Source organism: Gasterosteus aculeatus, chromosome 13 (genome assembly GCF_964276395.1).
Source record: "Gasterosteus aculeatus chromosome 13, fGasAcu3.hap1.1, whole genome shotgun sequence".
NCBI lineage: Eukaryota > Metazoa > Chordata > Actinopteri > Perciformes > Gasterosteidae > Gasterosteus > Gasterosteus aculeatus.
The window spans coordinates 20,656,049-20,678,613 of NC_135701.1; the positions used below are offsets into that span (position 1 = coordinate 20,656,049).

Here is a 22,565-nt window from a genome sequence, read left to right on the forward strand (position 1 = left end):
AGCTTAAGAGGTAGAAAGCTGAAAAGTCATAGCCCGGAAGCCGGAAAGAAGCTGAACATTTTAATATTTGAAGGATTTTAATAGCTGAAAGTGTGAAGGAGTTGAAAGGTGCCACGGAAGAAATAGAAGAATAAGTCGGAACTAGAAAAGGCATTTCCTGCTGAAAATGCGTTGGAATGCAAAAAGCTGAAAGCTGCACTGAATATTTAAAAATAGCTGAAAATACAGAAAGTTGAAGGGAATTTGAATACATTTGATGAATATTTAAAAATAGCTGAAAATACAGAAAGTTGAAGGGAATTTGAGTACATTTGCTGAATAATTAAAAATAGCTGAAAATACAGAAAGTTGAAGGGAATTTGAATACATTTGCTGAAATAAAAGATATTAGAAAAGCTGAAATTAATTTGAAATAGTTGAAAATACAGAAATGGGAGAAGCTGAAAGGAATTTCAATAGATTTGCTGAAAAAGCAGAAATGAAAACAGCTGAAATAAATGTGAAATATTGCAAAACAGAAGTTGCAGCAGCTTAAATGAATTTTAAAAAGTACAGAAATAACAAAAGCTGAGATGAATAAAAAGAGGTTTAAAATTGTTTGTAGTAATGTTAGTTGTAATTTGGGTATTAGTACTAGCAGTAGAAGTCGGTTTTGTATCAATAGCAGTAGAAACAGCTGGAATACTGATACTATTATCCATAGTAGTATTTTTAATAACATTAGTAGTAGTTGTATTAATAGCAGTAGAAATACTAGTAGTATGGTAGTAGAAGTATCAGTTGTAGTTCTACTAGAAGTACTAGTAATATTCGTAGTGGTTATAGTAGTATTTGAAAGAGCAATGCGTTTTTCAACGAAACCGCTTCATGGTTAAGGTACAGATAATCATTGAAGCTTTTAGTTTGTAATGATGGAATTGGGTGAGGGGGGGTTGGGAGACAGAATGTTTGTTATTCAAACTAAGAAGTTTTTAATTAATAGGCCTCATCACAAACATTACAGTAAAAATTCCCTCCATGGGGCTTTTATTTTGAAATTATTGGATTGGGTGGGGTGGTGTAGATAGAGGGAGGGAGGGTGAGAGGGTGAGGAAGGGAATGGTGGTGAGGAAGAGATAGAGAGGGAGAGGGGAGGAGAATTAGACAGACTGACTGACTGAGTGATTAACATTGAGAAGAGGTCAGGGTGGAGGGGGGAGGGGGGGGCGAGTGTCTTTATCATATTGGTCTGTTGACAGAAAGCATAGCTGCGTCATGTGACTCCACTAATCAGGTCACAAGGAGCAGCTGTGAGTCACAGACAGATCCTGCAGCGTGTGAGTGCTCGTAACCACGACAACGGCGCACCTGTGCTCATTAACGGCTGCAAAATGCAGAGACATGGCAGCAAGTTACACAGAATCCACACCTCAGACAAATGGGAACCAGCGAAAAACTATAACAGCTATCTAAAAAATACGGCGTTTGTATGAGACCCAAGACTCTACCGAACGCGTGGATGTGCTTTTTATGTCTGTCCGGTAATAAATACGGCTCCTATGGCCGTTTACAAAACGTGTACCTTGTGGATTTTTGTGAGAAATATGTCGGCAGATTTGTATTGGAGCCTATGGGGCTTTTGGCAGAGGTTGTGTCACTCAAACACTCCTTGCGCCAAAACTAAAAAACTCTGGGATTCCATGAACACATTAATCCAATCAGCACAACCATACCCTCATTAATCTGAAGAAATGAAGCCTCTAGAGTGTATACTTTGGCTGCAAGGACAGAAGTTCCATATTTTTTTAACCAGATTTTCGCGCTGCTTCACCCTCTAGCCTCGAGGTCCCGCCTCTAGCAGACGCAATACACACTCATGTAAAAGTCAGAAACGGAGCGAAGAACTAGTGAAACATAATCAGTGATTATGAAAAAAGTACAATAGATATCAAGAAGCAGTTTTTTTCATAAAATAGTTGAGACTTGTGTCAACATTTGAAAGTTGAAATGATGTCTGTAGCTGAAAGATTGGCGAAGCTGAAGAATCTGAAAGTTGAAGAAGTTTAAGAGGATTTGAAAAACGATCTCCATTGGAAAACCATGTTAAAATATTAATGATTATAGATTTATATAAATTCAAGCTTAAGAGCTAAAAAGCTGAAAAGTCATAGCACCCCTCTCCTGAAGGAGCTGAATAATTTAATATTTGAATGGTTTTAATAGCTGAAAGTGTGAAGGAGTTGAAAGGCGGCGCGGAAGAAATAGAAGAAAAATAATAAGTCGGAATAAAGATTCGAAGAACAATACTTGGAATGCATCTCAATGCATTCCAACAATAAGTCGGAACTAGAAAAGGCATTTCCTGCTGAAAATGCGTTGGAATGCAAAAAGCTGAAAGCTGCACTGAATATTTAAAAATAGCTGAAAATACAGAAAGTTGAAGGGAAGTTGAATACATTTGCTGAATATTTAAAAATAGCTGAAAATACAGAAAGTTGAAGGGAATTTGAGTACATTTGCTGAATATTTAAAAATAGCTGAAAATACAGAAACTCGAAGGGAATTTGAATACATTTGCTGAAATAAAAGATATTAGAAAAGCTGAAATTAATTTTAAATAGCTGAAAATACAGAAATGGGAGAAGCTGAAAGGAATTTCAATAGATTTGCTGAAAAAGCAGAAATGAAAACAGCTGAAATAAATGTGAAATATTGCAAAACAGAAGTTGCAGGAGCTTAAATGAATTTTAAAAAGTACAGAAATAACAAAAGCTGAGATGAATAAAAAGAGGTTTAAAATTGTTTGTAGTAATGTTAGTCGTAATTTGGGTATTAGTACTAGCAGTAGAAGTCGGTTTAGTATCAATAGCAGTAGAAACAGCTGGAATACTGATACTATTAGCCATAGTAGTATTTGTAATAACATTAGTAGTAGTTGTAGTATTAATAGCAGTAGAAATACTAGCAGTATGGTAGTAGAAGTATCAGTTGTAGTACTAGAAGTACGAGTAATATTCGTAGTGGGAGACAGAATGTTTGTTATTCACACTTAAAAGTTTTTAATTAATAGGCCTCATCACAGACATTACAGTAAAAATTCCCTCCATGGGGCTTTTATTTTGAAATTATTGGATTGGGTGGGGTGGGGGGGTGTAGATAGAGGGAGGGAGGGTGAGAGGGTGAGGAAGGGAATGGTGGTGACGAAGAGATAGAGAGGGAGAGGGGAGGAAAATTAGACATACTGACTGACTGAGTGATTAACAGTGAGAAGAGGTCAGGGTGGGGGGGGGAGGGGGGGCGAGTGTCTTTATCATATTGGTCTGTTGACAGAAAGCATAGCTGCGTCATGTGACTCCACTAATCAGGTCACAAGGAGCAGCTTTGAGCCACAGACAGAGATCCTGCAGCGTGTGAGCGAGTAACCACGACAACGGCGCACCTATTGGATTGGGTGGGGTGGGGGGGTGTAGATAGAGGGAGGGAGGGTGAGGGGGTGAGGAAGGGAATGGTGGTGAGGAAGAGAGAGAGGGAGAGGGGAGGAGAATTAGACAGACTGACTGACTGAGAGTGATTAACAGTGAGAAGACGTCAGGGTGGAGGGGGGAGGGGGGGCGAGTGTCTTTATCATATTGGTCTGTTGACAGAAAGCATAGCTGCGTCATGTGACTCCACTAATCAGGTCATAGGAGCAGCTGTGAGTCACAGACAGATCCTGCAGCGTGTGAGTGCTCGTAACCACGACAACGCCGCACCTGTGCTCATTAACGGCTGCAAAATGCAGAGACATGGCAGCAAGTTACACAGAATCCACACCTCAGACAAATGGGAACCAGCGCAAAACTATAACAGCTATCTAAAAAATACGGCGTTTGTATGAGACCCAAGACTCTACCGAACGCGTGGATGTGTTTTTATGTCTGTCCGGTAATAAATACGGCTCCTATGGCCGTTGACAAAACGTGTACCTTGTGGATTTTTGTGAGAAATATGTCGGCAGATTTGTATTGGAGCCTATGGGGCTTTTGCCAGAGGTTGTGTCACTCAAACACTCCTTGCGCCAAAACTAAAAAACTCTGGGATTCCATGAACACATTAATCCAATCAGCACAACCATACCCTCATTAATCTGAAGAAATGAAGCCTCTAGAGTGTATACTTTGGCTGTAAGGACAGAAGTTCCATATTTTTTTAACCAGATTTTCGCGCTGCCCCACACTCTAGCCGTCGAGGCCCCGCCTCTAGCAGACGCAATACACACTCATGTAAAAGTCAGAAACGGAGCGAAGAACTAGTGAAACATAATCAGTGATTATGAAAAAAGTACAATAGATATCAAGAAGCAGTTTTTTTCATAAAATAGTTGAGACTTGTGTGAACATTTGAGAGTTGAAATGGTGTCTGTAGCTGAAAGATTGGCGAAGCTGAAAAATCTGAAAGTTGAAGAAGTTGAAGAGGATTTGAATACAAACTCCATTTGAAAACCATGTTAAAATATTAATGATTATTGATTTATATAAATTCAAGCTTAAGAGGTAGAAAGCTGAAAAGTCATAGCCCCCAAGCCAGAAAGAAGCTGAACATTTTAATATTTGAATGGTTTTAATAGCTGAAAGTATGAAGGAGTTGAAAGGTGCGGCGGAAGAAATAGAGGAATAAGTCGGAATAAAGATTAGAAGAACAATACTTGGAATGCTTAAAGCATTCCAACTAACTAGAAAAGGCATTTCCTGCTGAAAATGCGTTGGAATGCAAAAAGCTGAAAGCTGCACTGAATATTTGAAAATAGCTGAAAATACAGAAAGTTGAAGGGAATTTGAATACATTTGCTGAAAAGCTGAAATGAATTTGAAATTGCTGAAAATACAGAAATGGGAGAAGCTGAAAGGAATCAATAGATTTGCTGAAAAAGCAGAAATGAAAACAGCTGAAATAAATTTGAAATATTGCAAAAAAATACAGAAATGAATATTAAAAAATTGCTGTTGATAGAGGCATAAGAATAGCTGAAATTATTTTAAAGAACTGCTGAAAATACAGGAAGTGGGGAAGCTGAATTTCAATAGATTTTCTAAAAACAGAAGTTGCAGGAGCTTAAATTTGTTTAAAATTGTTTGTAGTAATATTAGTAGTAGTATTAGTTATAATTGTGGTATTAGTAGTACTAGCAGTATAAGCAGTAATAGTAGGTTTAGTATCAATAGCAGTAGAAACAGCTGGAATACTATTAGCCATAGTAGTATTTGTAATAACATTAGTAGTAGTTGTAGTATTAATAGCAGTAGAAATACTAGTAGTATGGTAGTAGAAGTATCAGTTGTAGTACTAGAAGTACGAGTAATATTCGTAGTGGGAGACAGAATGTTTGTTATTCACACTTAAAAGTTTTTAATTAATAGGCCTCATCACAGACATTACAGTAAAAATTCCCTCCATGGGGCTTTTATTTTGAAATTATTGGATTGGGTGGGGTGGGGGGGAGTAGATAGAGGGAGGGAGGGTGAGAGGGTGAGGAAGGGAGGGGTGGTGAGGAAGAGATAGAGGGAGAGAGAGAGAGAGGAGAAATAGACAGACATACTGACTGAGAGTGATTAACAGTGAGCAGAGGTCAGGGTGGAGGGGGGAGGGGGGGCCAGTGTCTTTATTATATTGGTCTGTTGACAGAAAGCATAGCTGCGTCATGTGACTCCACTAATCAGGTCATAGGAGCAGCTGTGAGTCACAGACAGATCCTGCAGCATGTGAGTGCTCGTAACCACGACAACGACGCACCTGTGATCATTAACGATCTACTGCAAAAGACAGAGACATGGCAGCAAGTTACACAGAATCCATACCTCAAACAAATGGGAACCAGCGCAAAACTATAACAGCTATCTAAAAAATACGGCGTTTGTATGAGACCCAAGACTCTACCGAACGCGTGGATGTGTTTTTATGTCTGTCCGGTAATAAATACGGCTCCTATGGCCGTTTACAAAACGTGTACCTTGTGGATTTTTGTGAGAAATATGTCGGCAGATTTGTATTGGAGCCTATGGGGCTTTTGGCAGAGGTTGTGTCACTCAAACACACCTTGCGCCAAAACTAAAGAACTCTGGGATTCCATGAACACATTAATCCAATCAGCACAACCATACCCTCATTAATCTGAAGAAATGAAGCCTCTAGAGTGTATACTTTGGCTGCAAGGACAAAAGTTCCATACTTTTTTAACCAGATTTCTGCGCTGCTTCACACTCTAGCCCGCGAGGTCCCCCTCTAGCAGACGCAATACACACTCATGTAAAAGTCAGAAACGGAGCGAAAAACTAGTGAAACATAATCAGTGATTATGAAAAAAGTACAATAGATATCAAGAAGCAGTTTTTTTCATAAAATAGTTGAGACTTGTGTGAACATTTGAGAGTTGAAATGGTGTCTGTAGCTGAAAGATTGGCGGAGCTGAAATATCTGAAAGTTGAAGAAGTTGAAGAGGATTTGGAAAGCAAACTCCATTTGAAAACCATGTTAAAATATTAACGATTATTGATTTATATAAATTCAAGCATAAGAGGTAGAAAGCTGAAAAGTCATAGCCCTCAAGCCAGAAAGGAGCTGAACATTTTAATATTTGAACGGTTTTAATAGCTGAAAGTGTGAAGGAGTTGAAAGGTGGCGCGGAAGAAATAGAAGTTGAAGATGAAGAAATAAAGATTCGAAGAACAATACTTGGAATGCATCGTTAATGCATTCCAACAAATAAAGATTCGAAGAACAATACTTGGAATGCATCTAATGCATTCCAACAATAACTAGAAAATGCATTTCCTGCTGAAAATGCGTTGGAATGCAAAAAGCTGAAAGCTGAAATGAACTTTTTAAAATAGCTGAAAATACAGAAAGTTGAAGGGAATTTGAATACATTTGCTGAAATTATAGATATTAGAAAAGCTGAAATGAATTTGAAATTGCTGAAAATACAGAAATGGGAGAAGCTGAAAGGAATTTCAATAGATTTGCTGAAAAAGCAGAAATGAAAACAGCTGAAATAAATTTGAAATATTGCAAAAAAATACAGAAATGAATAGTGAAAAATTGCTGTTGATAGAGGCATAAGAATAGCTGAAATTATTTTAAAGAACTGCTGAAAATACAGGAAGTGGGGAAGCTGAATTTCAATAGATTTTCTAAAAACAGAAGTTGCAGGAGCTTAAATTTGTTTAAAATTGTTTGTAGTAATATTAGTAGTAGTATTAGTTATAATTGTGGTATTAGTAGTACTAGCAGTAATAGTAGGTTTAGTATCAATAGCAGTAGAAACAGCTGTAATACTATTAGCCATAGTCGTATTTGTAATAACATTAGTAGTAGTTGTAGTATTAATAGCAGTAGAAATACTAGTAGTATGGTAGTAGAAGTATCAGTTGTAGTACTAGAAGTACGAGTAATATTCGTAGTGGGAGACAGAATGTTTGTTATTCAAACTAAGAAGTTTTTAATTAATAGGCCTCATCACAAACATTACAGTAAAAATTCCCTCCATGTGGCTTTTATTTTGAAATTATTGGATTGGGTGGGTTGGGGGGGTGTAGATAGAGGGAGGGAGGGTGAGAGGGTGAGGAAGGGAGGGGTGGTGAGGAAGAGATAGAGGGAGAGAGAGAGGAGGAGAAATAGACAGACATACTGACTGACTGAGTGATTAACAGTGAGAAGAGGTCAGGGTGGAGGGGGGAGGGGGGGCGAGTGTCTTTATCATATTGGTCTGTTGACAGAAAGCATAGCTGCGTCATGTGACTCCACTAATCAGGTCATTGGAGCAGCTGTGAGTCACACACAGAGATACTGCAGCGTGTTTACGAGTAACCACGGCAACGGCGCACCTATTGCATTGGGTGGGGTGGGGGGGTGTAGATAGAGGGAGGGAGGGTGAGAGGGTGAGGAAGGGAATGGTGGTGAGGAAGAGAGGGAGAGGGGAGGAGAATTAGACTGACTGAGAGTGATTAACAGTAAGTAGAGGTCAGGGGGGAGGGGGGAGGGGGGGCTAGTGTCTTTATCATATTGGTCTGTTGACAGAAAGCATAGCTGCGTCATGTGACTCCACTAATCACGTCATTGGAGCAGCTGTGAGTCACACACAGAGATACTGCAGCGTGTTTACGAGTAACCACGGCAACGGCGCACCTATTGGATTGGGTGGGGTGGGGGGGTGTAGATAGAGGGAGGGAGGGTGAGAGGGTGAGGAAGGGAATGGTGGTGAGGAAGAGAGGGAGAGGGGAGGAGAATTAGACTGACTGACTGACTGAGAGTGATTAACAGTAAGTAGAGGTCAGGGTGGAGGGGGGAGGGGGGAGGGGGGGCTAGTGTCTTTATCATATTGGTCTGTTGACAGAAAGCATAGCTGCGTCATGTGACTCCACTAATCAGGTCACAAGGAGCAGCTGTGAGTCACAGACAGATCCTGCAGCATGTGAGTGCTCGTAACCACGACAACGGCGCACCTGTGCTCATTAACGGCTGCAAAATGCAGAGACATGGCAGCAAGTTACACAGAATCCACACCTCACACAAATGAGAACCAGCGCAAAACTATAACAGCTATCTAAAAAATACGGCGTTTGTATGAGACCCAAGACTCTACCGAACGCGTGGATGTGCTTTTTATGTCTGTCCGGTAATAAATACGGCTCCTATGGCCGTTTACAAAACGTGTACCTTGTGGATTTTTGTGAGAAATATGTCGGCAGATTTGTATTGGAGCCTATGGGGCTTTTGGCAGAGGTTGTGTCACTCAAACACTCCTTGCGCCAAAACTAAAAAACTCTGGGATTCCATGAACACATTAATCCAATCAGCACAACCATACCCTCATTAATCTGAAGAAATGAAGCCTCTAGAGTGTATACTTTGGCTGCAAGGACAGAAGTTCCATACTTTTTTAACCAGATTTCTGCGATGCCCCACACTCTAGCCCGCGAGGTCCCCCTCTAGCAGACGCAATACACACTCATGTAAAAGTCAGAAACGGAGCGAAGAACTAGTGAAACATAATCAGTGATTATGAAAAAAGTACAATAGATATCAAGAAGCAGTTTTTTTCATAAAATAGTTGAGACTTGTGTGAACATTTGAGAGTTGAAATGGTGTCTGTAGCTGAAAGATTTGCAAAGCTGAAAAATCTGAAAGTTGAAGAAGTTTAGGAGGATTTGAAAGCAAACTCCATTTGAAAACCATGTTAAAATATTAATGATTATTGATTTATATAAATTCAAGCATAAGAGGTAGAAAGCTGAAAAGTCATAGCCCTCAAGCCAGAAAGGAGCTGAACATTTTAATATTTGAACGGTTTTAATAGCTGAAAGTGTGAAGGAGTTGAAAGGTGCCGCGGAAGAAATAGAAGAAGAAGATGAAGTTGAAGAATAAAGATTCGAAGAACAATACTTGGAATGCATCTCAATGCATTCCAACTAATAAAGATTCGAAGAACAATACTTGGAATGCATCTCAATGCATTCCAACTAATTAGCTCCACCTGAGGAGGGTTATCACACACACAGAACACAGACAAGACCGGGGGTCGTAACACCCCCCCCTCTCAGTCCGGATTACTGAGCCCTGTGATGGAAAATCACTGACTCAATTTACCAATTGCTCTTCTCTGCTACGTTTTTTCTTTCTAAAAAAAAAAAAAAAAAACAGCGATGAAACCAGCGATGAAACCAGCGATGAACCCAGCGATGAGGTGACGTGAGACTGAGGCGATGATGATGATTCACCCGTTCACCCGTCCCTGCTCGTTTACAACATACACTCACGTCATCAGGTCTTTCTGTAACGGTCTAATGTCCCAAACAGCTGATCTGCTGGGATTCGCACACACAACCCGAGGAGGGTCCGAAGAAGAGAAACCGCCTCGTTGACCCGAGAGGTCAGAGGAGAATGGGCCGGTTGGCTCCAGATGACCGAGGCAAATTTTATAAAAAATGACCCCGCCGAACTGCATGCTGGGTACAGCTCACAACCCGTGGAACCTGGGAGAGCGGGCTCACCAAAATAAGGCAATAGAACATTAGAGAAATGTTGCAACATGGTTTTCAGTGTAGCAGAATCTTCGGGTCACGTGACTACGTGTGTGAGTGCAGCTGGAGCAGCTCCGCCCCACAGGGAAAGCGAGTAACCATCAGGCACTCGTGCAGTTTGATTCGGGTCTTTTGTGCTCATTGCGACCTTTGAATGAGTGTAAAGGCAGAAGGGTTCAGTTTGTCCGCTCCGAGTTGCCGTAGAAACGACTCCTTTCCGAAAAGACGGAACACTAAGATTCTAATTTTTATGTGACTATAAACAAATGAAGACATAGTTATGAATATTATCTCATTATTATTATTATTATATATATAATAATTATTATATATAACGCATCACTTTAAGAAGCAGGTGGATTCAAGTCAAAAGTCCCCCAAAAAGTCTTTTATTTCAAGTCTGGAAGTGTTGGAAGCGAGTGGAACGAACCCGGGAGTCGACGTGATCTTGTACTTGACGACAGACGAGTCTCCCCTCTCCCCACAGATCAGAGCTCGGGCGGGTCGGGGGGGCGTCGTTGGGTTCCTGATCCTCTCCGGACCGCTTTCACACGCCGGAGTTGCGTCTTCCTTTTCCTCACCTTCCGCCGATGCTGACAAAAAGAAAAGAAGAGCGAATCCGAGTTAACGATTTCTTAACGCTTTGGATGAAAAAGACAAAAAAAAATAAACCTCAAACGGAGACATTTCCTGCTTGGAAAAGTCCGCAGGAGGACATTTAACTCTGTAACTTTGTGCTTCTTCCCTTCAATGTTGCACAAAATGATGTGCTTATAAAGTAGTGTTCAATAACGTTTTCCTGTTGGATAAAAGATGAAACCAAGGACGCACGCGAGCCTCTTCCCGGTGAGTCGGCTCACATCTGTTACCATGGACACCCCCCCCCCCCCCACCCGGGACCCCCGGGGTCAAGAGACGTGCGGCCACCTGACGCGTCACGTGGCCTCGATCGCATCAGATTCGCGTCTGTGAGTCAGTGTTAATTTCGTCGACGAAAACTATGACGAAACATTTTCGTTAACGAACCTGTTTCCCACGACTAAGACGCGACCAAGACGTGACCCTAAATTCGCCCGCAGCTGACAGACCGGCAAAGTACGGCGGTTATTAACGCGTCACGATGACGTCATCCACGAACCCAGAGCGCGCGCTCGCAGCGGTGCTTCTTGTGCACCGACTGCGGACCGCGACGACTATTTTACGCTTCGGCGAGTTTGAACGTGGCTTCGTTAGTTTAGCTCGGCTGTCTCTGGTTAGCTGCCTGTTAGCAGGATGAAGCCGCGCTGCTTCACAGAAACATGAAGACGCGTTTAAAGACTGTCGGACCTTTCTGCTCTGTTCTCTGGCGACGGCAGGCAGCGTTTCCTCGGTGGATGAGACGCTCCGTTACAAACGCGTCTAACGTAACAAACTCATTGCAGGTTCTGAAGCCAAGAAAATAATGTATTGCACCGATTGTAGGACGTTAAGGTCTCTTTTGTTGGGACAGTGGAAACAATAAAGGAGCATGAAGTTTCAAAAGCACTGCAAGTAAACAAAGACAACAAAGTGTTGCGTTTAGGTCCCTGGTCCTCATCAAGTTGTTACACCTTTGCTTATAAATGCTTGTTAAATTGCCTTATAAATAAATGCTTTGCTATTTGTTAAAATCCAAATCCTTTCATGTAATGATTTTTCACATCTCATTTATATCCGCTCACACAAACACTTCAACCATTTGTTCTTGGCCCGGCTGCTCTGTCACATTTTACAACCCACTGTGGCCCGCGAGTCGATAAGTTTGCAGACCCCTGCTATAGACCTGTCCTAGGAGGGACATCTAACGGACAACCAAGTACTGCAAGCTGGACTATTATGCAGTTATAGACACAACACAGGGGGTCCCTGGGCCTGAGACGGGAAGAAAAGGAGTTTAATGTGGCTGTTAAATGTGACTAAAACTAATTACATTTTAGTCGAGTTTTCGTCGATGAAAACTAGACTAAAACTAGTTTTCTGACTAATGACTAAAATGCATTTTTCGTCTAAAGACTAAGACTAAATCAAAAATAGCTGCCAAAATGAACACTGCTGTGGCGCGGCGATGCTAGCGGGCCGCGGGGGGCGGAGCTACCTTTGATCTCGTCCCTTTTCTTCAGGATCTGGAACACGACGGTCCGCAGCTCGTCCAGCGGCTGCGACGGAGCACGCAGCAGGAAAACATCAGATGAAAAACAGTTTACAATTTCATTCACAAGACAAAGTAGTAACTCCGTTTTGTTCGTGTTGCATGAACTGGTGCTCACATTAAATTATAGTTGTTAATGCTGGCCGAAAAATACTTTTACATCTCTATAAAAACATTTCATATACAGGATGGCAAAATGTCGTATTGCTTCACAACAGGTCTTTAGAAATGATTTAGTAATTAGGTGATGAGTCGTCAGCGAGTCAGTGACAGCGGTTCCCAGACGGTAGATATCCAGATGAGGATGACTCACCTCTAACACAACGCCGACGGCCTCTTCAAACACCGGCAGGACGTCCAGGTGGCCGTCTCGCTCCATCAGCCGGGCCCGACAGATCCAGTACTTGGCGAACTTCCTGGACACCGGCGGCAGCCGAGAGAGAACCTCCCTCACCTGGTCTGTAGGGAAACCCTGCGGGTGGGAGGAGAGGACCGGGTCAAACCCTGCAAACCCGATTATACGGAGCCCCCCCAGCACGGAGAAGGGCTTCACTCTGCGGAACCGTACCTCTTCCAGCAGCTTGATGCAGTCGGCCAGGGACCTGTCCACGGCCCCGATGAGGGAGCGGGCCTCGTCTTCCTCACTCATGGAGCCCCAGAAAGGCTCGGCCACGGCCACGGTGCGCCTGACCTGAGGTTTGACCGGCATCGGGGGCCGCTTGTAGGAAATGCCTCTGGCCTCCCGCCACTCATGGAGCTTTCTCCTTCACAACAGAAAAAATAAAATAAACGCAAAGTCCATATTTTTATGACATTTGTATTTTTCACTTCACTGGGAAGCACAAGGCAAGGCAAGGCAATTTTATTTGTATAGCGCTTTTCATACACAAGGCAGACTCAAAGTGCTTCACATTATAACATTTCATACAATAAAGTGAAATAAAATGCAGGAATTAAAAGACAATTAAAAACAGCAAATAAAATTATAAATTAAAATCTTATTTAAATTGTTTAATTAAAAGCAGCGGTTAAAAGTGCAATGTAGGTAAAAATTTAGCAGAAGGCGAAGCTGAACATAAAAGTTTTCAGTCTTGTTTTAAACGTGGTCAGAGTTGGGGCAAGTCTTAAATCCTCAGGAAGTTTATTCCAGCTGTTTGTTGCGTAGTAACTAAATGATGCTTTCCCATGATTTGTATTTACTCTGGGAATCACTAACAGATTGGTGTCAGAAGATCTTAGTGATCTTGAAGGCTTATGTAGTGGAAGCATATCAGTGATATACTTTGGCCCTAAACCATGTAGTGATTTATATGTGAGCAGTAGGATTTTGAAATTAATTCTCTGACATACTGGGAGCCAATGTAAGGATTTAAGAATTGGTGTAATGTGCTCACATGTTTTGGTCTTTGTTAGAACTCTAGCAGCAGCGTGCTGAACAAGCTGGAGCTGCCTGACAGTGTTTTTTGGAAGACCTGCAAGGAGACCATTACAATAGTCTAGCCTACTAGTTATAAAGACATGTACAAGTGTTTCTAAGTCTTGAGCTGACATGAGCCCTCTAAGTCGTGCGACATATTTGAGGTGGTAGTAGGCCGATTGTGTTACTGATTTGATGTGACTCTCCAAGTGTAAATCTGAATCCATAATAACCCCCAGATTTCTGGCTTTATTCCCTGCACAGCAGGGAAAGACACACAACGTGAGGGAAGAGGGAGGTGGAACGACCGAGGACAACGTTCCCAGCCGGCTGCATCTGGGGTCTAGCTGGCCGAGGCTACATTTAAGCTCTCTGGAACACTGTGTCTTGGAACTTAGCCAGAAGGCTTCTTTGAAATCGAAAATTAGAACGAATCAACGCTCAGTGAGCAGCAGAATGGGCGACGTTACCAAAAGCTCCCCAACAGGCCTGCACGTTACTCAGCGATGCCCACTCATGAATCAAATGAATATCGGAATAGTAAAACGTAACTGCTTCTTGTGAGACACACACAGACCTTCCGTACAGTCACCGCTCTTCTGTCAGTCAAACTAACTGACGCGTACCGATGTTGTTGTGCTCTGCTACTCACACTCGGTCCTCCTGGGCAGCAGTCACTTTCCTCCCCTCCGTCTGGGGCACGACCCTCACTGGGACCTTCGGCGTCTTCGTATTCGTGGCGTGGCCGGTGTGGCTGATGGGCCTGTTGGGCCGTGGCACCGTCTGGGACACCCCCAAAGCACCCGTTTGTCTTGAACCGGTTTGTGCCGGAGGGGCCTTCGCTGAACCGCGGCCCCTTTCGGCGTCTGTCCCGCCACACGTCCTGTTTTTTTCAGCCCCGCCGGCCGCTCTGGAACCGCACCCGCTCGCTGGCCGGGACGATGTTTGGGGGGCGACCTGGCTTGGTTGCCTCTTTTTCTGCCCCGCAATGGCAGATGTGTGCGTTGTGGACCTTCCTGCGGGCCGACCGGCTGCCGCCGCCCCGCCGCCTTGTGGCTTCAACGGGGCCGCCGTGGACCTCGGACCACTTGATGGTGGAATCTTAGACGGGGGCCGAGACGCTCTACTCAGCAGTGGTTTAGAGTTGCATTTGCCCTGATTTTGAACTTTAACTTTTGCCCCCTGGTTATTGTTAAGGGAAGTGGTTCGTAGCGGTTTGCTCTGAGTCACGGTGAACTTCTGGGACACAGAGACGGACGCCCGCGTGCTGGATTGCATCTTTTTGGTGGTTGTATCGGCCGCTGTGGCCGAGGTGTGCGTAAAGTTTCTGTGCCTTTGAACGTCACTGGGCTGAATCGCCGCAGGAACTAGTCCCGTTTTTGTTTTGACCATGGGGCCGAGACTCATCCGGACACTGACCGCCGTCATTGGACGAGGCCACGAAGCCTTCGAGCTACTGATGAGTCTGCTGTTTGATTTGGTTGCAGCTGCACCAGATGCATTTGAAGAGGCTCTGCCGGAAGACGGTATTGGGTGCCCGTTCTTTGCCCCCGTGTTTGGGCGCTTCTGGAGATGACTCGCTGCAGTCGGGTTGGATCCAGAGGACAAAGCTGTCGCCGTTCTTGTCGGCAGATGATTTTGACAACGTTGGGCAGAGCTACCGGTTGTAGACGGTTGTTTGGCACCGTGCCGTCCAGTCAGATTGTTGGCCGATACGCTCACTTTGCGCGAGTCACTAAATCTTTTTTGAGTTTGAATTTTTGTGCTCTCATGTGTGAATCTGTCAGCTGGAACCTTGTTCTCTTTGTCCGAAACCACCTATAATAATAATAATAATGATAACACGATTAGGAAGAATATGGGGGAGATGAAAACTATCTCAACCTGACCAGATAAATATACACTTTAACCCGCAGAAGCATACGACTACAAAACCCACCTCCAGTGCAGACGGCACGGGCTTCTTAACCAGACAGTCGTCGCGTAGGTATGGCCTGAGGACGTAGATTGAGAAGATTCATTATACGTTGTTATGAACACATTGCTTTCAGCCGTGAAGTTACAGTTTGGTTCTTACTTTGGGTTGGGCGGTTTCCACTTTCCTTTTGCTGACAAGTATTCCATCAACTTTTGCTTACGCAACTCTGCAACAGATTAGAAAAAACAGGAGATGAGCACATTGCGTTGTAATTACACATTGAGCTCTCTGGCCGCCCAGTGCACAGTGCACGTGTCATGGTTGGGGAATTTATTTGAGTAATTGATTAGTAACACAACAAAAATAATGAACTAATATCCAGACACATGCTGTAACCCATAATAAACGTGACTACTGTCACCTTGTAGATCTAGAGCTCTCTTTAGTTGTACTGACTAACAAATCCAACATGGCACATCATGTACAAATACTGTTCAATTCCCCCTCACTGGAGGCAACGGGCAGAAAATCAAGAGTCTGCTGAACTGTGTCACACAGGCGATGATTGTTCTCAGACACGTGCTGCCATCTGGCTGCAGGTCGGGAGACGTGAATCCGGCTTTAAAAAAAGTATATCTGCGGCTTTTTGGACCATTTTAAGAACAAAAGATTAATATACGAAAACAATGCGTATAATAATTTGGGGATTAAATTCCATTTATGTGAACCGCTGAATCTACTTGTGTGAGAAGTCTCATGTTAGTCAACTTTGTTTCATTATGCCCAACTTTGAATAGCTGCTATTTAAGAATAAACGAATCACACTACCACAGGGGCGCATTTTATAATGACAATACTTTCATTAGTGCATCGCAGCGTTACGGCCTTGTTTATACCGCCCTGTTGTAACGTTAAGTTAGCATCACAATGAGCGCATAACTCAGTCACTGAGAACTGTTAAGTGCAACGAACATATCTTCCACGAGGGAAATTATTAAAACTAACAAACCAATACGATCACATGAATTCATTTGACATTAGAATTATTCCTGGCTGTAATTAACACGTAACGTAACGTTAACGTTGCGTAAATTAGCCTTCAGCACATAGCTAACGCTAACTAGCGTTAACACACTGAATTTAACGGTAAGCTAGCATTCACTCGCTAACCTTTTCGGGAGACCTTCGTAACGATTTCTTTTTCCTCCATGACTATCAGACAACAGCTCTATTTTCTAGGATAGATTGTTTGTTATAAATCGACTATTTGTGTTTGTTTGGCAGGTTAAAGTAACGTTAGCTCCATAACAACTGAAACCGCGCATCCGGTTTTGAAACTGCCGGGTGGTCACGCCTCCTCTTCTCTGATTGGACAGTTTGAAATTTTAAAAAAATGCGCGCATGCGCTCAAGCGCAGCGCTGATTGGTGCAGAGAATATAAACAACTCGGGTACAAATTGAACGGGTTCTCAGAGGAGAGGTTTGTGGAGCTGCAGAGTAATATTTATTACATTATTGGATCATAATTATTGGATCGTAATTATTGGTCCATTAATGACTTTTGTTAGTAATTGTTATATTACTAAGAATATTTTTAATTAGTAACTATTTTAATTACTATTTACATTACTGTTTGATTACTTTCTCAAATAATTATAATCAGTAACATTTTCCTCTGATGAATATACAAAGTCTTGTCACAAATGGGGTACAAGTACTACTATAATTGGACAAGGACAACTCAAAACTCAAAGATTAGCCTGCTCTGATCAGCAGAGCAGGCTAATCTAAAAAGCAAAGTCACAAAAAAAGAACATCAGCATGGAATTTTAAAATAAGAAAGGAAATAGACAATCAAAAAAGTTGTAAAACTCAGTCAGAGATTCAGATTGTGGGACTATTGTTAATGATCTTTTATTTGATATTGTTTTAAAAAAATGCTTGGGTTTGGTCAGACATATTACATTACAATACATGTCATGTAGCTGACGCCAATTTCATCAAATAAGCCAATTTAAAATTTGCTATAGATAAGTGGCGTTACAAGTACAATCTAAGTGCTACAATTTGTTTAATTGTAGAATTAATTGTACAATTAATCAAATCTTCCTCGTTGGTACAGCTGTTAAATGAATGAGCAATTTGATGAAACGTGCATTAGGTAGAAGTATGAAGTATTATGAAATGAAAATACTGTACAACACTTCAGCTAAAAATCACATCAGAGTTACTGTCTCTAGGACTGGACTACGGCTAAAGTCTATTGGGAAGACTGAATAAATATAAAACACAAATCAGAATAAATTATACGGCTTTGTTAAATATTTCACTGCGACAATTGCACACTTCAAAATAAATACATATTAAAACCATGCATACATAGATAAAAGCATAAGTGCATTCAGCACAATAAATACACTGTGTGTTCACCAGACAAGCACAACGATGCCATCTTCTGGTGAAACTTGACTCAAATCAACGCACGAAGCATTTCACTTTCTGTACTCGGTACATACAGTAAATAGGATCTTTGTAATACGTTTTCCCCAACTCGTCACTCTTAAGGCCTGGGAGCAGAATCCACTCTGGGGGCGCTTGACCGCTCCACCTCCTCCCGGATGCTGAAGACCTGGGAGCGCGGGGACGTCTTCAGGCACATCGCCAGCGGCTTGTTGTCCTGCCTGTTGTCCGTGCTGATGTACCAGTTCTGGTAGGCCACGGACATGAGGGTGGTGTTGTTCACCCCGGTGTCCTGTCGGTAGAAGAGGAACCTCACCAGGTCGCTGTTCACGCCGATGCTCGTGTCCGCCCCGCTCAGCGTGCTTCTGTCCTCAACCGCCTGCGGAATAAAGATGAAGGTTCAAGGGTCACTGCGTTACAAAGCGCGCTGCGAGCATCACGCGTCGATGAGCCGCGGGTCGTGTTTTTTTACCTCCAGGTGCAGAGTGGGCTCGGCGCCGTCCTTGCGGCAGCACAGGTAGAGGTTTGTGCCCCGGATGCCCAGAGCCACCGTTTGGCCCGGCACGCTCGGCGCAGGGTGCAGGTACGCCGACATGGTCATGAGCACTGAGGAGAGGATGGAGGTTGATTAGTCCCTCAAAGCTGAAAGACTTTTGTGTTCACGTTCGTATTTGTGCAGGAAAAACTACTTTGAGACAGTTAAACATTGTACTTTACACTCCTGTGTTAGCTCATGCTGTATGTTTTATTGTTTCATCTATCAGTGTTTAAATGGTACTTTAAGTGTTATTGTTGGGCCTCTCGCCCAATTACAGTTACAGTTTTGTGAATGATTATCTCGCCTCTCTTCTAATCACCTTTTTTGGCCTCGGAGCCGCCCTGCAGCATCACCGCGTGGAGCTGCATGCTGTTTGGGACCCGAATTAAGCTCCTCTTCTCCTGGTCGGTGATGCTGCACTGCTGCTCGCCCGTCCAGCTGATCTGGAGATGTGGCGGCGAACTGCACAGCGTCACGATCTCCTCTGAGGGGACAAGAGACACACCTGGTTAGTGACGTTGTGAAAGGCGGCAGCGTGAACGGCAACGGCAGCCACAGGGTTCCAGAGGAAAGCCAGAAAAGCTGAACACTGAAACTAAAACACACAAAAGTCGCCTCCGCGGGATTACCTTCCACTAAGCCGTCCAGCATGATGTTCAGCATGTCCTCGTCTCTGAATTCGGAGCTCATCAGCAACTCCGAGCCGTCGCCCTTGAACCGCTCCATGGCGATGATGAGGTTGACCACCTGCTTCATCGTCAGCGGGTGATGGGAGATCTCAAAGTCCATTCCCTGGGGCATCTTGGGGCTCCACGCGCCGCTGCCGTTGCTTTCTCTCACGGATTCCATCTTTTTGTCGAAGAAGGGAAAGTCTGCAGGAGGGAAACATTTGCAGCGTCACTTAACCACAGAACGTTCAGGGAGGAGCAGCGGGATTGTCCGGTGAACTTTTTACAATTCTGTCCCACAATTTTATAGATTTTGTATTCAACACCTCGAAATAGTGTTTGCTGTGTTACTCAGTTGTTAAAGCTACGGAGCATCTGGAACTCAATACTTCATAAACACCAAACACGAAGACACTCCAGAGATGTTAAATAAACCACACTGAATGTGTCCTTTCAAAGTAAGAAAAGCAACATTCCCATTTAAAATCCGCTCCACGTCAAAACAACAAAAACACTGGAAATCATTTTACCTGTTAAGTCAGTAGATAAGAAGTTGTTTCGGGTGTGTCTGGTAGATCGCAGCAGTCCTGCAGTCACTGGTGTTCTGCCTGCCTGTGCCGACCTGCTTGGTTTTTATACACGCAGCCGTCGAGGGAATTTCCTTTGATGGGAGGAAGTGGGACGGCCCTACAGACCGTGATGAAATACTGTAGTCTACTTCGTGTTGAGAAATTCACCTCTGAATCTTAAACCAACTATTTTGTTTATTTCATCCGTGCAGAAAGTCTGAGAAAAATAAATTTGTCGCTTTTATGGGTAATCTAGGCATATTTAGGACCCTTGTGAAACAGCGTCAATGGTGTTTTCTCCCTTCAGTTGTTGTACATATTAAACAAATGAGACACAAGTAGTCGCTTTAAAGCTGCTGGTCAGGTGGAGTTTGGTAATCTTCCGTCAGATGCTGTAGAGAGGTGCTGCCCTTTGGAGTAAATTTAGTCTATTCTCATATATTACTATAGTTGAAGACTATAAACTAGATTAAATGAAACATCACAATGATATGAAAAAAGGGAGAACATCTGGTTGTTAAAAGCTGCTGCAAAATCAACATAGAGTGTAAATCTTGACCCTGTATTTAAACGTCTGTAATAATAATAATTACACATAGGAATGATTAAAGCTGACAATTAGTCACAACTGGATAAAACCGGTTTGATTCAGGAGAAATACAAATATCCTTCTAAACGTAGGTCACAGTTTCCAAATGAATTGTCACACAGTCTTGTGGTCTGCACCTGAACCTCCTACGTCTTAGAACGAGCCTTTCGGAGTTTTGCTGTTTCTTTTGATGAAGTCGAAATGTCCAGCAGCAGCACAAGACGCACTTTCTGTTGAGACTTGCATAACGGCGGCGTAATCGACATTGCTTCACTTCTCTTTACACGAAGAAGCTGCGTCAGCTGAATTTACCTCAATGTGTGCAGGAGGCCGGAATGTGATGTTCTGGTGCTTATATTATAAACTAAGCTTAAAGCTTTACAGCAAACCAAGTGTAAATCTGTATGATATCTTTTATGCTTAAATGCGTGTCAAAGGCCCCGCTGCCTGTAGAAGCGAGAAGACTATAAAATAATGATTATTTTTATTCATTATATAGCTACCCTAAATTGCGTTTTTATAGGGTTATTGCGAATTTAATTAAATTCAAAAAGTTCTATTTGTTAATCCAAACAGTATAAATTAATCCGGAGCGAATGTCTTTAATACGTTGTGTTTACAGGACGGCTGCAGTCTACCGCCATGCTGCTGGGTGCTTTGAGTCGAATGCTAACGTAGCCCACCAGTAATGTGCAAACAATGACAATGCTAACGTGCAGATCTTTAGTGTGTTTACCTTTTTTTACCTCTATGATAGTTTGGTAATAAATCACTGAGCTCAGCGAGCGGCCGGCCGCTCCTCATTAGTCTTGCTGTTGTTTTGTATCCGGTGATCAATCAAAGGATTTTCACTATTAAGAAGAATTTAATAATATAATGCTAATTTTACTCATCTAGGGATGGCCAGCAGAGACTCAATGTATGTGTGTGTGTATGGGTTTTTATTGCAATTTAAATCACTAAAAAGACAACATCATATTAAAAGCAAAATAGGTTCTTGCCTTATTATCTAATTTGTTTTGTTAACTGTGAAGATTTGTTTCTGGGTAAAAAGAGTCATCTCATAAGACATCATAATCCCCTTTTTATGAGGGTTCTTTGATAAACATTAAGATGTGTTACATCTTAATGTTTATCAAAGATCTTAAGAAGATTAAGATGTGTAACTGTTACACCTTCCAACTGCATTCTGAGAACGCCGTTGTGGCAAAAGCAGGAAATTCCGGTTCAAGGCAGCCTGAAAAGTAATGGAAAGATTTGATTTGTCTGCAGCTGAGGTGCGTGTGAGTCTGTGCGTGTGCATGTTCCGGTGTATTTAATAGGTTGGGTCATAATTATCGTTACACGATGTTGTTCTTCTTCTGGTGGAATCACTCGGGAAAGGAAATCAGGAAAAATACAGTCTTTAAAAACAATGTGAAATTACTTTCACATCGTTTTTAGTTACATTTAAGGAAGTGAGAAAAAAAATGACACAATAGAGTTACTGAAATTTAAAAAACTCATGATGCCATGTTTACTCTGATGAAATGCTAGAATGCAAAGTCATTCGTATAGTACAACACTCACTATTTTGTACACGTGGAAGTCAGAATCCACCTCGATAAACATGCAGAATGTAACAGCTGTAAGAGCGTACGTCAACAGCATAATAACACTGTAACGATACCATGTTCTATAACCGAGAACTACCGTAAATTACAAATCAAAATGACTAAATGATAAATATTTACTCAGCTCCTCGTTTTATTCAACACACAATAAGATATTACAACATTAAAGTAAAACATGTCATCTATAAAACTATGATCAATGGAGAAGTTTAAAAGCATCTCACGTTTCAAATCATGGTGGGAACACTTTGAACTGTCTTATCGAACCCTTTCCACCCAAACGTGTGACCCTGAATACACTAAAGTTTGACCTATCAGCATCATCGAAGGGACCCAGTAAGAGCCATTATGATTTTTGTAAAGGATCTGATTGAAATAGGCAAATAAATGGACTTGAATTCAACAAAACAAAGGCTACAGGACTTTCACTCATCCGTCATGGGACAACAGTCAATTAAGGTTTCCGGACAAAATGCCTCAGTGGCTTAAAGCGTAGGCCTCGACAGGCGCTGTGACACATCGTTTGTTTCAGGTAACAATGAAGATACACCGTCACCTTTACCCCACCAAAGACTTTTACCACATCCGTGAT

The 22,565-nt window shown here is 42.4% G+C and overlaps 2 protein-coding genes across 3 annotated transcripts in view; both read right to left on the bottom strand.

The window, feature by feature from the left end:
- ckap2l (cytoskeleton associated protein 2-like) overlaps window positions 1-16,933 on the bottom strand; it is a 31,967-nt gene extending 15,034 nt beyond the window's left edge. Inside the window, exons 1-9 of one of the 2 annotated variants that reach the window (XM_078086231.1) lie at window positions 16,707-16,932; window positions 15,696-15,762; window positions 15,558-15,612; window positions 14,271-15,436; window positions 12,770-12,965; window positions 12,515-12,673; window positions 12,148-12,208; window positions 10,465-10,627; window positions 9,540-9,570 (exon numbers count right to left, since the gene is read on the bottom strand). In XM_078086231.1, the coding sequence (XP_077942357.1) occupies window positions 9,561-9,570; window positions 10,465-10,627; window positions 12,148-12,208; window positions 12,515-12,673; window positions 12,770-12,965; window positions 14,271-15,436; window positions 15,558-15,612; window positions 15,696-15,762; window positions 16,707-16,746 (1,917 nt within the window). In that variant the 5' untranslated portion in view covers window positions 16,747-16,932 and the 3' untranslated portion in view covers window positions 9,540-9,560. Of the gene's footprint in view, window positions 1-9,539; window positions 9,571-10,464; window positions 10,628-12,147; window positions 12,209-12,514; window positions 12,674-12,769; window positions 12,966-14,270; window positions 15,437-15,557; window positions 15,613-15,695; window positions 15,763-16,706 lie in introns of those variants that run through there. The other variant, XM_040196198.2, reaches the window with a different exon arrangement.
- Window positions 16,934-17,434: 501 nt separating this feature from the next.
- LOC120831355 (interleukin-1 beta) lies at window positions 17,435-20,513 on the bottom strand. Its single transcript, XM_040196753.2, has 5 exons — window positions 19,733-20,513; window positions 19,164-19,406; window positions 18,854-19,018; window positions 18,469-18,602; window positions 17,435-18,375 (listed from the first exon to the last, which is right to left on the bottom strand). Exons 2-5 carry the CDS (start codon window positions 19,381-19,383, stop codon window positions 18,097-18,099), a joined length of 798 nt encoding a protein of 265 aa, XP_040052687.2. The 5' UTR covers window positions 19,384-19,406; window positions 19,733-20,513; the 3' UTR covers window positions 17,435-18,096.
- Window positions 20,514-22,565: the final 2,052 nt, after the last annotated feature.

Bases quoted from the DNA above. Each gene is read 5' to 3' on its own strand.
- LOC120831355 (XM_040196753.2), bottom strand. From the start codon at position 19,383: ATGGAATCCGTGAGAGAAAGCAACGGCAGCGGCGCGTGGAGCCCCAAG. The intron at 19,019-19,163 runs GTAATCCCGCGG...TTGTCCCCTCAG, and splicing joins GCTGGACGGCTTAGTGGAAG to AGGAGATCGTGACGCTGTGC. The intron at 18,376-18,468 runs GTAAAAAAACAC...TTTATTCCGCAG, and splicing joins AGCCCACTCTGCACCTGGAG to GCGGTTGAGGACAGAAGCAC.